Below are 14,271 nucleotides of genomic sequence, written 5' to 3'. Positions count from 1 at the left end.
AAGCCCCTAAATAGACTCCTGGACTTGATTTACATAACGGCGAAAAGGCGCATAGCCATGAGCTGGAAGAGCGCACGAGGACCTGGTGAGGCCCTTTGGTGGTACGATCTCAAGAGATGGGTCGCCGCGGAGACGGCGGCTTGGGAAATGGCCATCCAGGTACAAAAACTTGACTCCAGTGCAGATCTTCTCCGCTGGGTAGAACTGACTGAGCCGCTCCTCCGTTCAGCGACATCGGCCAGCACTCCAAACAGTCCTGGTAGTCCCTGCTCGACACATGAGCATATTGAATGATTGGGGACTGACCTGTGGTCTCGGGGGGAGGGGGGCGGAACGGGTGGGGAGGGATTGTTGAGGTTGTTGGGGGTTTTTTTTTTTTTTTTTTTTTTTTTTTTTTTGTGTGGGTGTTACACATATTACACCGCCATACCACGCACTGTTTGTTATATGTTTTGAAAAACCAATAAAAATTTTTCAAAAAAAAAAAATGAACGTGCGGTAAAAATCTGAAGATGGCTGCCAGAGGCGGTGCTTAGGTAGAGGGCAGTCATTGGCTGTGGTCAGTATGACGCAGAGACCAGTGATTGGTTATTACTACGAAAGACAGATCAGAAACGAAACTGATACTGGTTTTTTCTTTACCGAGGATTCCCAGCCTGACGACGGGGAATATTCATGAGCATGTGAATCCATGCCAGACCCCATGCTGGAGAAATGTAGATTTATAGATTAAAAAGTCACACAGAAGGCCTCAATGAAGAAATATGTTGGCAAGCCTTGGCAATTCTATAAAATCGCAATAGACACCTGCAGGAGGTAGAGGGACAGGCAAAAATATCCTGGACACGGAAAAGGGAACAAGGCCTAAAAACATAACACATACTTCCCAAAGCAGCAAAACCACCATGGGACCCAAAGAGCATCAAATGCATGGGCTGAGAGGAAATAAAAGAACAAACTACTATAAGTATAAGTACAATTCCCCACAGTGCCTATTTGTATGGATGGCTATATTAATATATGAATATAAGCACTTCACAAAGGGGATTCGCCTCATAACACGGCCTTGGTGATAAACCACATTTCCCATGATCCCGGGAGCTCATGGTAGCTTGAGTCTCAAGTCGAACATGATCACATGACCATAAAATCCAGACGTTGAGCAAAACAAATGCCGATTTTACAAAACAACTACAGTTCCCAATATTCCTTGAGCTCCGGGTAGTTAGAGTAAAAATGTTGAAATGGGGGGTAACATACAGGACGACCATGAATAAGAATGATTAATAGGCAAGAGAAATTTGTGGGAGGATGTGTAAAAAGAATAAAGGAATCACCTAAACAATACGAATCACTGACTGTAATGAATTCATTGAAAACACGGCAGGTAGAACATAGAACTATATTTCCCAACACCTCCAGCGTACTGGGTAGTTTGAGCTAAAAATGTTAACACAGAGGTTAAAAAAGAGCAAAATTACGAACAACAGTGAATATGAACTATGAAGAACCATAGGTATGACTGGCCATAATATCTGAGGCAGTCTAAGAGCCACACAAACTACAGATCGGAATGCCATGACGTGACCACTGTAGATATAAATACGGAACAAACAAAAATGCCGACCACGACACACGACAAAGAAAACAGAGCTGCACCATTGAAGCTACAAAAGAAGGTAAGAGGAGCAGACTTGCGTGGATTAGAGAGTGATCATTAATGGGATGAACCATTGGTAGTGGAAAGTAACTGGGGGTGCTAGTAGTGGTTCAGAAAGAACTAGTTAACAAGGCTGCTGTACTTCCTGGGAATAACATCCCATTTTTGCCTTTAGATCACGTACAACAATTTAAGGAGAAGAAAACCTGAGAATATCCAACGGCAGGGGCGTGGCAGGACTGCTGAACAGAGACCACTGACTATGGACCTTACAGGTATATGGTAAAAGACCAAGACAGTGGTACCGAATAGAGATACACTACTATTATGCAACAACTAATACAGGAAATATGATTTTGTTGCAGATGCCAGAACATGCAAAGTATAGTTCAGTTTGAAAAACACTGGCAATAACAGCAGATTCACAAAAAGAGAAGACAGGTGAGAGACCCCCGCCCCCCTGTCTATTGAATAGGCATTGTATGAACGGAATGAATGTGCACACAGAAGACTGAAGAGACCCCTTTCTTTGTCTCTTCCTATTTAAGATACGTGATCAAGAAACCACAACCCAGGAGAAATTGTGGAAAACCGATCCACTAATCCATGATGTGGACAGAAGTGAGGAGAATAGCCACTCTTGTTACGGTTTTTGATTGCTACTCTTTACTGTTTTGCTAATAACAATGTTGACCAGTAAATGGAAAGCCAATATATGTCCTGAGGAAAGCGGGAATTAAAGAGATACTGCTGAAACCGGTTGACAATAGGTTCAGGTGTGATAACCCGAACCCTGAGTATCAGAAGACCCGGTTTAGACATAACAGCATCCTTTTAAGGTAAACAGCTCAATAGGAAACAGAGTTGTTTTTAGAAACTCCTTGAACATTGTGATCATGGTCTTAAGTTTTGTAAGACACAGACTCAAGGCGATGAGAATAAAGTCAGTTATCGACCTTGAGTAAATGTGCAACGTTTTAGTAGATAGGAAAGCAGTGAGCAAGGATAGGGAAAGGTCCCTCAGATTATCTGTCCCCTTGATAGTCGTCACCAACAGAGATACCAAAGGGGAAGTATATACCCTGAAGAGAGGGAAAGACTAGACAATATAGGGACATTTAGCGAACTCTAGGGACTTAGACCGCAGGTATAATCTTTTTAATAAATGTATCCTGTCCATATGGTATTAAAGTCATATAGGGAAGTCCTGGAGGAGCAGCTTCCCTCAGCTGGAGGCAGATTGTTGCCATGGTTCATCCATGTGCAAACTATGCTTAATAATATTGGACTTGCTGACCTATCGTCAAACCCCACAAAATTTGGTTCTGCTTATAAAAGCCACGTGAAGTCTTCTTTTACTCATTTGGCATGGGGCAGGATGATTGACTTTTGCCTTGAGAGCAAGCACTTGGCTAAATATTTGTCGATTAAAGAAATCTGGGGCTTTGAGCAGTATCCGGACCTACACTTGAATGCGAAAGAAAAGAGCACCTTTTCGAAACTTAACTTTGCCTTTTGCCATTTGCGTGCTACACTGTAAATGGGGGGAGGGTGGGTGAGTATTTGTCTTCTGTCTATCGGTGCTGCCTTGCTCCAGGGGAATAAGATGCATTTCTTCTGCTTTTGCCCTGCCTATGTAAAGGAAAGAAACCATTGGCTTAAACCGATCTGGTTGCGCCTAGATGTAAAATCCTCTTCTGCCGCGCTTGATTAATTGAAATGCAATACTCCATTAGATTAAAGCCATTGTAGCTTTTTTAAATTATGATTTTAGGACACGGTTTTGTGTGCTTCAAAGTGTTCAAATTATTTATGATGTTAGGTTATCTCTGTGTTTGTTGTTTGTGATCTTTTATGGTGTGAAGTCGCCGAAATAAATATTTTAATAATAATATTAATCAAATTAAGTTTTTATTTTTGCATTACAAAAAGACAACATTCCCCCCAATGTAAAACAGGGAGGAAGAAATGAGGACTACGAGCCGCAGGTTGACAGCATGCACATCCAGCCTACGCAGGGGGCAAAATATGAGGTCAACCGATAAGATTTATGCATACTGCCCAAGCCAACAAAACTATGCATCTGTACATGTGTCAAATTACAGTGAAGGGGGTGAATGTAGCAACTGTGCATCCATTACCCAAGATATTTAAAGTGTACCCTAAAACAGTAATTCATCACGATATTCAGCTCTACTGCAGTACATGTGTTGTACTCCAATAATCCAATAGCACAACTAACCACACTTTACTTCTATATGGCAAGCCTGACAACGATGAGGCAACCAAAACGGAACTGCTCATTTAAGTTGGCAAGAGCAAACTCCAATTGGAAAAGATCAGGGGAACAGGTTAAGTGAAGAGTGCCAGGTCATGCACACCCATGCAACCTCATAGAATTCTGGCTACTATCACTAGGTTATGTGGGCAAGGCAAACCTCAAAGTATACCAACAAGAGGCGGCAACATTTTGTAGATTGACAGCTTACCGGAACAAAGAATGAAGCGTGGATCTGCTAACAGCACATCACACATGAAAAGGAATAGTTGGGCAAGATCTAACAGACAAACTTACTTGTATAGCGCCAGAGAAAATACTGAATTCATGAACATGAATTGCCAAATATAACCTTGAGAAATCCACCAATTAAAAGGTAATAACATGCTGGGCATTATGTTATTAAGTGGCTATATGTTCCAGGCCCAACAAGCATTGGCAGGTTCTCCTCATACACATGTTTGGCTGCACAAAAACATAGAACATTTTCAAAGGATCCATTCAAACATTACAATCATGCATCATAATGATAACTGTGTTTCAGTGCAACTGATAATACAAAGGTCTTTATTCGGCCAACTTTTTTACACTTTTAATTTCATACAGGGTTCATTCTGGCCTAGTACTACTTTTGGTCAGTTCGGCAAACCAGATATAGATTTGCGTTGATCTTTGCATTTACGTGGCTAGTCTATTCTCATGGAGATTCGATAGAAGTCCCCATCATTCAACTGGGAATACGTTTACAAATTAACTTGCATAATAATGTGCTTCTTGGGAAAGGTTAGGGTCAATCCATTAATATTTTGACTATTGAAGAGGGAAGGAACAAGTTACTTACCTGTAACTTTTGTTCTCCAGCATGGGTCTGGCATGGATTCACATGCTCAGGAATATTCCCCGTCGTCAGGCCGGGAATCCTCGGTATAGAAAAAAAATCAGTATCAGTTTCGTTTCTGATCTGTCTTTCTTAGTAGTAACCAATCACTGGTCTCTGGGTCATACTGCCCCCAGCCAATGACTGCCCTCTCCCTAAGCCCCGCCTCTGGCAGCCATCCTCAGATTTGGTACCACGTAAAGTGGCAGTATGACCAAGTGAAGAGCCGCAGAGGGGTAGGCGGGAGGGTTCGCATGTGAATCCATGCCAGACCCATGCTGGAGAACAACAGTTACAGGTAAGTAACTTGTTCCTTCTCCAGCATGGGTTCTGGCATGGATTCACATGCTCATGAATAAGAGAATACATAGTAGTACACACATGCACAACCACGGGAGGTTGCAACAGGCTCAACATTAAGCAATACAACAACTCAACATTAAGCATCTCTTACCTCCTCACCAGGCTCACCTTAAGCTAACAGGTTGCGCAGCACTGCTTGGCCGACCCTGGACGACTCCTCCCTGGAGTCCCGATCGACGCAGTAGAATCTTGTGAAGGTGTGAGTCGAACTCCACGTCGCAGCCCGACAGATGTCCAGCAGGGGCACACCAGACAGGAACGCTGTGGTAGCAGCGATTGCTCTGGTCGAATGGGCTCTCGGACGGCCGGGCAGCGGTCGGTTTGCCAACCGGTGACAGTGCATGATGCAGCCGGAGAGCCATCTGGAAATGGAAGTCTTCGAGAGAGCCTTCCCTTGATTCACAGTCTCAAAGTTCACAAACAGCTGTGATGTCTTCCGGAAACTCTTCGTGCGGTCCACGTAGAACTTCAGCGCTCTAGCTACGTCCAGCGAGTGCAGAGCCCTTTCAGCCGGCAATGAAGGAGATGGGAAGAGAACTGGCAACACCAAGGGTTCGTTGAGGTGGAAGTCCGACGGCACCTTGGGCATTAAGGAGGGGTGCGTCCTCAGCACCACCCTCGTGTCGTGAAACGTCAAGTATGGCGGCTTGCAAGATAGGGCCTGGATCTCTCCCACTTGTCATGCGGAGGTGATGGCCACGAGAAACGCTGTCTTCCACGACAGAAATTTCAACGGTGCCGAATGCATAGGCTCCAAAGGTGCCCCCCATGAGCCTGGTCAGCACCACGTTGAGCTCCCACGCCGGGGCAGGGGCCTTCACCGGCGGGAATGATCGGAACAATCCTTTCATAAATTCCTTCACCAGTCGATGAGACCACAAGGACGCCCGTCCCGTAGTTCTGGTGTATCGTGACATGGCGGCCAGATGTATCTTGATGAAAGCGTGAGCTAGTCCAGGCTTGGCCAATGACAGTAGGTACGGCAATACTTGAGGGGCCGTAATCCGCGGAGGGTTAATCTTCTGTGCACGGCACCAGACAGAGAACCTCTTCCATTTATGTCCGTAGCACTTGAGAGTTGAGGACGCCCTGGCCTTTGCAAGAACCTCTCTGCAGTCGGCCGAGATGTCGTACCCTCCAAACTCTAGTGCTGCAGGAGCCAGGCCTGCAAGGTCAGCGACTCCGGGTTGTGGTGAAGAATGGCGCCTCCTTCTCTGGAGAGAAGATCTGCGTCCGTCGGCAGCTTGACTGGTGTGGACGTTGACAAGTCTAGAAGGTCCGGGAACCAGATCTGTCTCGGCCACGCCGGTGCGATGAGGATCATCCTGCACCGGGAGCTCTTGAGCTGGTTGATGAGCCGGAGCAGCAACGGCAGCGGAGGGAACGCATAAAGAAATAGGCCGTCCCAGGGGAACGAGAAAGCATCACCCATGCTCCTCGGCTGGGGGAACATGCTGGCGAACCTCCGGCACTTGGAATTCGTCGCCGTCGGGGAGAGATCGATTTGGGGTTCGCTCCATCGTCGGAAGAGTCGATCCACTTGATCCCGGCATAGTTCCCACTCGTGGCACAAGCGCAGATCTCTGCTGAGTGAGTCGGCGATCGTGTTTTTTATTCCTGCCAGATGAAGAGGCACCAGAAACATCCCTTGGGCGACGGCCCAATGCCACAGATCCTGGGCTTCCTTGGATAGGGCAGGGGATCTGGTTCCGCCCTGCTTCCGGATGTAGAACATCGTGGTGGTGGTTGTCGGTGAAGATCCTCACCACCTTGCCCTTGAGGGACGGAAGAAAAGACCTGAGGGCCCAGAACACTGCGCGGAGCTCCAAGATGTTGATGTGGAGTGACTTCTCCTCCGGTAGCCAAAGGCCTCTCGCGTGAAGATCTCCGGAGTGCGCTCTCCAACCTTCCAGGGAGGCATCCGTCGTCACCTTGTGAGCTGGGGTCTGAAAGTCCGTGCCCGCCGACAGATTAGAGCTGGTACCCCACCACCGGATCGCCTGACGGAACGTCTCGTTGAGAGGGATCCTGTCCTCGAAGCTGCCCGTCGACTGGACCCAACGGGCGTCGAGCAACTCTTGTAAGTGGTGCTTCCGAAGCCTGCAAAGGCGCACCAGATAAATGCAGGAGGACATCATCCCAAGGAGGGACTTGATAGATCTTACCCTGGCCATGTCCGTGGCCAGCAGACGCTGCACCTTGCCCAGAATGGTCCTGGTCCTTTCCTCCGACTGAGGCCAGCCGCGCCACTGTGTCGAGCTTGGCTCCCAGAAACAGGGCGACTTGCGACGGAACCATGTGGGATTTTGGAAAGTTGATGGAGAATCCCAGGTCCGTGAGCAGCTGGACTGTCTTCGCAGTGTGCTCCCTTGTCCTTGCCTGGATGAGCCAGTCGTCCAGGTAGGGGTAGACGTGGATCCCCTGTAGGCGCAGCCGCGCTGCCACCGGTGCGAGGCACTTGGTGAACACCCTGGGTGCCGACTTCAATCCGAACGGGAGGGCCTTGAACTGGTAGTGCCGCCCTTGGACCACGAACCTGAGGAACTTTCGATGTCTATTTAGAATGGGGATGTGGAAGTATGCATCCTCCAATTCCAACGACGACAGGAAGTCGCCCTCCTCCAGCTGTCCCAGCACGTGCTGGAGGGTGACCATCCGGAACTTCTGTGCCTTGATGTACCTGTTCAGTCGTCGCAGGTCCAGGATGGGGCGCCACCCTCCTGTCTCCTTTTTTACGAGGAAGTACCTTGAGTAAACTCCCGAGCCCCGAAGTCTCTTTGGGACGAGCTCGATGGCACCCTTCTTGAGCATCGCCCTTACTTCCAACAGTAGTTGAGGGACGTGATTTTCCTTGCTGGCCACGGGTGGAACGCGAGGGCACTTCTTCTGAAACTCGAGGGCGTGCCCTTGGGCCAGGGCGTCCAGCACCCAACGGTCGGTGGAGATGGACTCCCACATGCTGACGAACCTCGCCAGCCGGCCTCCCACCGGGGTGCTTCGGCGGGGGCCCGACCCCACGGTCGGTTCAATCTTGTTTGGAGGTCGCCTTGCCTCCTTGACCTCCCTGTCGACGACGACGGGCACCACCTGACTTGCCGCGTCCCCTGTAGGCTTCCTGGGACGAAGATCTTGCCGCTTGGCGGTACGTGGAGGAGCCACTGCCGGATCCCTTGGAGGCACCTTGTCTGCCTCCGGAGCTCCGAAAGGACGGCCGTCGTTGTTGGAGCACTCCCAGTGCCCGGGCAGTCTCTGTCTGTCTTGATGGCCTGAAGGGACTCATCAACCGCCTTCCCAAACAAGTTGTTCCCGTCGAAGGGCATGTCCAAAACCTTGGTTTGTACGTCCTGGCGGAAATCCGTCGCCTTGAGCCATCCTCGTCGCCTCAGGCAAACGCTGTTGCCCAAATGACGGAAACTGGTGTCGGCGATGTCCGTTGCCACTGTGATGGCGTGGTCCGAAGCAATCTCACCTTCCTGTAGGATTTGAAGGGCCTCAGCCCTTTTGGCGTCCGGAAGGAAGTCCAACAGAGGGGCGATTTTGAACCACAACTCCCTGTCGTAGCGGGCTACGATAGCCAGGGCGTTGGCCGCCTTGATAGTCGTCGCTGCGGATAAGATGATCCGTTGTCCCATCGTGTCCAGCTTCCTGCCCTCACCGTCTGGCGGGGAAGTTGATGTTGAGGCCGATGGCCCCCCAGCTTTCTTCTTTGCTGCCGCCGAGACGACCAAATCCGGGGTAGGTTGCGCCCGAAGGCACAAGGGGGCAGCATCGGGGACCCGGTACTTCTTCTCGTACCGGTCCCTCTTTGCCGGCGCCGTGGCAGGGTTCTTGAGGAGGGCGAGCCCCTCATCCCAGATGTCATCAAGAAGTGGTACGGCGAGGACCGTCTTCCTTTTAGCCTTGCGCCGTTGGTAAAGGAACCCTTCCTTCTTCTCTTCTGGGCAAAGCTGGAAGAGCTCGGATGCCCTGGAAATCATGGCATGAAAGGATCCAATCTCGTCTGGCGGGGACGCCCGAGCAGAGGGGGACGGGGGACACGTCCCGTCGTCGCCTCCGTCGTCATTTGTACCTGTAGTAGCCATGTCCGTGCCTGTATCATCCCCATGGGTAGTAGACCGGGGGGAAGGCAGAGCAGGCTGCAGAGGTGGGAGAGGTGGCGTAGGATGCGTCGTCCTCCTCTTATGCAGTGGACTTTCCGAAGGTCCCGGCTCCAGTTCCCCAGTCAGGTCTGGCTCAGGTACCTCCGTCGGGGGGGGAGGGGCAACCTTGTCCTTATCTCCGAGAATAAGGACTGGATGGCTGACAAAATGGCCGCTGCAGTGTCCTGCGGCGCCAGAAACGACGGGCGCGAGGGCTATTGAGGAACCTCGTCGGCGACACCGTCGCTCTCGTCGTCGCCCTCGTCGGGATCCCTCCCGATGGGCTGGGCCTCTTCCACAACTTCGATGAGCTCTTCTTCAGAGGTCGTGTCTGTATCCACAATGGCCACCTGCCCCTCCCACACCTTTTCTAACGAGGACTTCGTGGGGGTCTTCTCAATGGGACTGAAAGAAGACTCCTTCCGCAGTGGCAGGGAGACTCTGGGTCCTGAGGTCGCCTCCACTGGCGTAGCCTCCACAGGCTGAGCCAGGGCCGCTGCGACATCCTCAATCGAGGTTTTAGCAGGGTGAATTAAGGCCATCGTCACCTTCTGTACGCCTGGGGCCTTCACCCTGGGGGGAGGGTCCGAGCCTCGCTCCCCCTCTGCCGGAATCTTCGAGATCGACCGGGGCCTCTCCAGAAGCTTCGCCAGGTTCTCAGACTTCCTCTTACCCGAGCCAGAGCGTTGGCTCGTGGTCGATGGCGCCGGGGAGGATGCGCCCTGCCTGGCAGCCAAGGAGCCCGACCGTTCGGCGCTCCCGGTGCCCGCGGACTCGCGGTGCTTGGCCTTTTGTTGGGCCCCCATCGCCGGGGCACCCTCACAGGACTTAGAAGACCGCTCAGACTTCTTTTTCTTCTTCTCGCCTGACGGGCTCTTCCCTTCCAGCCAGTTGGCGAGACGGAGGTGGCGATCCTTCATGGTCCACTCCGACATGTTCCCACAAAACGCACAGTCCTTCTCCGTGTGCGTCTTGTCCTCATGGAGACAGTAGAGGCATAACGAATGCTCGTCCTCCTTGAAAACATTCTGAAGCTGGCATCCAGGGCAGGTCCTGAACAGCTTCCCGGGCGTCGAGCTTCCTTTCTCCTGGGCCATGTCCGGGGTAGGCCTCGGAACTTCTGGAATCCTCCAAAAGCGCAACTCGACGAAATCTTCACCCTTGAGGGGCGTAGAAAACTCCGAAACGGATCCCCGTTGATCGGATGTAGAAACGGTGGAGCTTGAGGCTCTATTTAACCGAAAAATTAGAAAAATCTCCTGAAAAAGCGCGAACGCGCAGCAAAAGCTCGAGAGCTACAGCACGAGGACTCCCAACACTTGAACGTGCGGTAAAAATCTGAGGATGGCTGCCAGAGGCGGGGCTTAGGGAGAGGGCAGTCATTGGCTGGGGGCAGTATGACCCAGAGACCAGTGATTGGTTACTACTAAGAAAGACAGATCAGAAACGAAACTGATACTGATATTTTTCTATACCGAGGATTCCCGGCCTGACGATGGGGAATATTCATGAGCATACAGACCCCATGCTGGAGAACAGTTATTACCATATCTACTGAGCTTAACACGGCTGTCGCGTTTCATGATGCCTACTCAGAGAGCCCTAGCATATATGTAACTTGCCCAAATATTAACAATGCAGATTTTAAATGCGTTTTACTAGATCTTGATGTACCTCTCATTGGTGGACGCACGTGGTACGTGGAGTCATTAATGGATAATTTGAAGTCATCTAGGAGAAGAATGTCTATGCCCGTTGAGGAGGCTATTCTTGTTCCATCTGAAAAATGAAGCATGAGAACAATTAAAAAGACAACTTCAAAGGACTTTGCACATGCTTATTTTCTCAGTATAAATTACACCTGAAGCATTACTAGAATGTACCAAGCTGGATTTCAAAAGTGCCTCAAACCTACAAAGAATATATACTTTTGCTTAGGATTTCTAAAATGTATTCCTTTGGGCATAAAACAAGGTGGCCTTGATTGGAAACGTTTACAAATAATTTAGCCAGGCTTCTGACATCTGCTTGTAAACATATGGTGTCATTAAAATGTTTTCAGCCTTTTTGTGAAAAACAGTACTTCTCGGTAAGGAGACATTTCTTTTTCAGCAAAACAGTGTTAAGTGTCCCTTTTTAGTTGTACACGCCAATCTTTAGACAAATCGACTATCCCCTTAGCCAAATGACCTGTGTGTCCACACCTTCCTCTCCCAGCTCATCCAGTGTCAACGGGCATACAAGGCCGTACACAGCACAGCATATGACCAGGGAGGATGCTGTGAAAAAGGAAGAGCAAGGCCCAAACGTATCAGTCACCAAGGTAGTCATTTATTTTTTTACTAGGGTGTCCCATCTTTGCTACCCGATTGGTATTTTAATTTAACAAAATCAAGACGCTGGGTTGAAAAGACAGCATGTGCCTCACCATGTTGCAGGAAGAAAAAAAGATGAAGACTTTGTAGCCAAATGCTGCATCTTTCCTGGAAGATATATTAATAGAACAGTGCTTACCGAGGTATTACCCAAATTGACCTTTTACAATTGACCTTTTGCACAACTGACCTTTATATTATTTTAGTTATTTTATATATGTATTGGGTTGGTTTTGGATTATAAATAATATAAGGGGATTGAGTGAGGGAGTTGCAGGGGGTTTTGGATTGGGTGGTGGGTTGCGGGGGGTTACCCCCCGCATATATGTCGTAATGGACCTTCTAAATTAGGTCAATTCTCCTGAGGTCAATTGTGAAAAGGTCAATTAGTATACAACCCTTACCGATTGCATTTGAATCGGGCCATGTTGTTGGCTTATGGATGTCTGAAATGTGCATCTGCCCCCTTGGCAAGCCAACAATGTTACCTTAGTGCTTATGCAATGAGCATTTAATCTCTGGACCTAAAGGCCTCAAATGTGTTGAGATTAATAAATACAGGCCAAAATCCATCTGACAAATCTTCTCACCATGGGCAAATTCATCACAAGTCACAAATAAATTAGATTTTACAAATATCTTGTTCCAAGTACATTTTTAGAATTCTACAAGCATCCAGATTAAGTAAAGTGTTTTCAACCTGCCAGAAGTTTAATGGTTGAATATCAAATCACAAAAGGCACACTGGAACGATCAAGGACGTTCAAAATTGCAGAAATATGGTTATGGGTTTTCCAATAATGGCACAAAAGTCCAGGGCTCAAAATACAGGGCTTGCCACTAACCAATGACAAGTGATCATTGAATATTGGCAAGTAAGAAATGTTTTGCTGTGTGATGGAGTATTGTTACTTTTTATGCGTGGCTATTAGCCTGCAAATTGAAAGGTAATGCCCCGATTACACTATACAAGATGATAGTTATGGGGGAGCAAAATGATCACAATATCAGTGAATTATATAATAAAATTAACAAAATCAAAATTGGCGTATTAAAACTAGTTTTTTAAAAACTTTTATTTTTGTTGGCAGAGGTTTACAACAAACACGCATGTTGAAGCGAAAGGTGCATCAATATATAGATGAATAGTATTACAGTAACCACAAAGGCAATAGCACAGCACATGGGTAATCAATAGAACACAGTGTTACATGGTGATCATGTACTTTCCGAAGGGGGCGGAGATGAGCCGCTCTCAGATGTTCGAGTCTTGGTTATTAAGGTAGCTGTTAAATGCCTTCCATATGTTCTTGGGGCGGGAATGGGCAGGGAGCATAGTAATGTATTCTTCTTCACAATTTCGAGATCATGTAAGCATGCAAAGCCACTTCCGAAACGTAGGGGGAGAGGGGCTCGTCCAGCTTTGGAGTATACATTTTTTGGCCACTATGCAACTAATGTTAAGTAATTTAGCCATACGTCTATCATCATCAGTTTTCCATACCCCGAACAAGAGCCCGAGTGGGTCAGGGTCAATTGCAGTGTCAATTACCTGTAAGTGTCTTTAGGATACTACCCCAAAAATGTCCCAATTCACAGCAAGTCAGAAGTGATCAGGTTTCTCTGCCTTGCAGCAGGGACAGGAATGCGTGGTAGTGCGGGCAAACTCAGATATCCTGAGAGGGGTTTTGTACAATCTGTTCAGTAGTTTGTACTGCGTAGCTCTGTAGCAGAAGTTAAGGGAGACATTTTTGTATGCAAACACATCTTCCCCCACAGTTGATTGGAGATCTCAAAGCCTAGTTCCTCTGCCCATTCGTCGCGTGCCCTGGAATTCTGGATTGGGGCGCCCTCTAGTAATATCTTACATAGAGAGGAAACGACACCGCCCGAGCTGGCAATGAATGCTATCGCCGGAGTGTCGGGAAAAGTGGGCCATGCAGTGCGGAATGCCACCCGGAGCCTATAGTATTGCAGGGTCTCAAGCGCGGACCCGGAATGACCCGACTTCCATATCTGTGGGTCGATGAACCTGCTCTCAGGGTAGAAGTCTGTTAGTGCCTGGTAGCCTAGCATCCCCCAGTGTCGAGCAAGAGCAATGTCGTGTGTAGGCTGCAGCCAAGGGAAGACCCACACGGGGAGCCATTTATAGTATATGGGGGGGAGGGGGATTCCGCTGTTTGATACAGCAGTCGTTTCCAGGCGAGCAAGGTGGCTCCAATTGGGTCAATGGGAGAATCGGATGCATAGTGCTGGTGTACAATGAGGGACATTATATTAACACCAGTTGCTGCGAGGGTCTCCAGCTTGACATGCAAGAGGGTTGGGGAGCCAGGATACCAGTGAGTGGCGTATTGTGCATGCGTCGCAGTCCAATAGGATATGAGGTTTGGGGCAGTGAAACCCCCTTTCTCATATGGGAGCGTTATATCGGCCCACTTCTTGCGGACCGCACCAGAGTGCCATAAAAACTGTACGCATAATTTATGGAGGCGCGTAAAGTATTTCCCCCCGGGCCATATGGGTACGTTACTGAATATGTATAACAGTTTGGGCAGTAGGACCATCTTAATGAGAGA

General features: G+C 48.7%; 1 protein-coding gene across 2 annotated transcripts in view; it reads right to left on the bottom strand.

Annotated features, from left to right (window-relative positions):
- Positions 1-14,271, bottom strand: part of MCU (mitochondrial calcium uniporter) — a 1,096,889-nt gene that overhangs the window by 272,504 nt on the left and 810,114 nt on the right. For both annotated transcript variants that reach the window (XM_069610523.1, XM_069610524.1), the window contains one exon: positions 10,992-11,096. In XM_069610523.1, the coding sequence (XP_069466624.1) occupies positions 10,992-11,096 (105 nt within the window). The remainder of the gene's footprint in view (positions 1-10,991; positions 11,097-14,271) is intronic.

The sequence above is a fragment of the Ambystoma mexicanum genome, chromosome 8 (genome assembly GCF_040938575.1).
Source record: "Ambystoma mexicanum isolate Mex_15411 chromosome 8, UKY_AmexF1_1, whole genome shotgun sequence".
NCBI lineage: Eukaryota > Metazoa > Chordata > Amphibia > Caudata > Ambystomatidae > Ambystoma > Ambystoma mexicanum.
The sequence above is the reverse complement of the archived record's forward strand: the minus strand, read 5'-3'. Positions and strand labels throughout refer to the sequence as shown.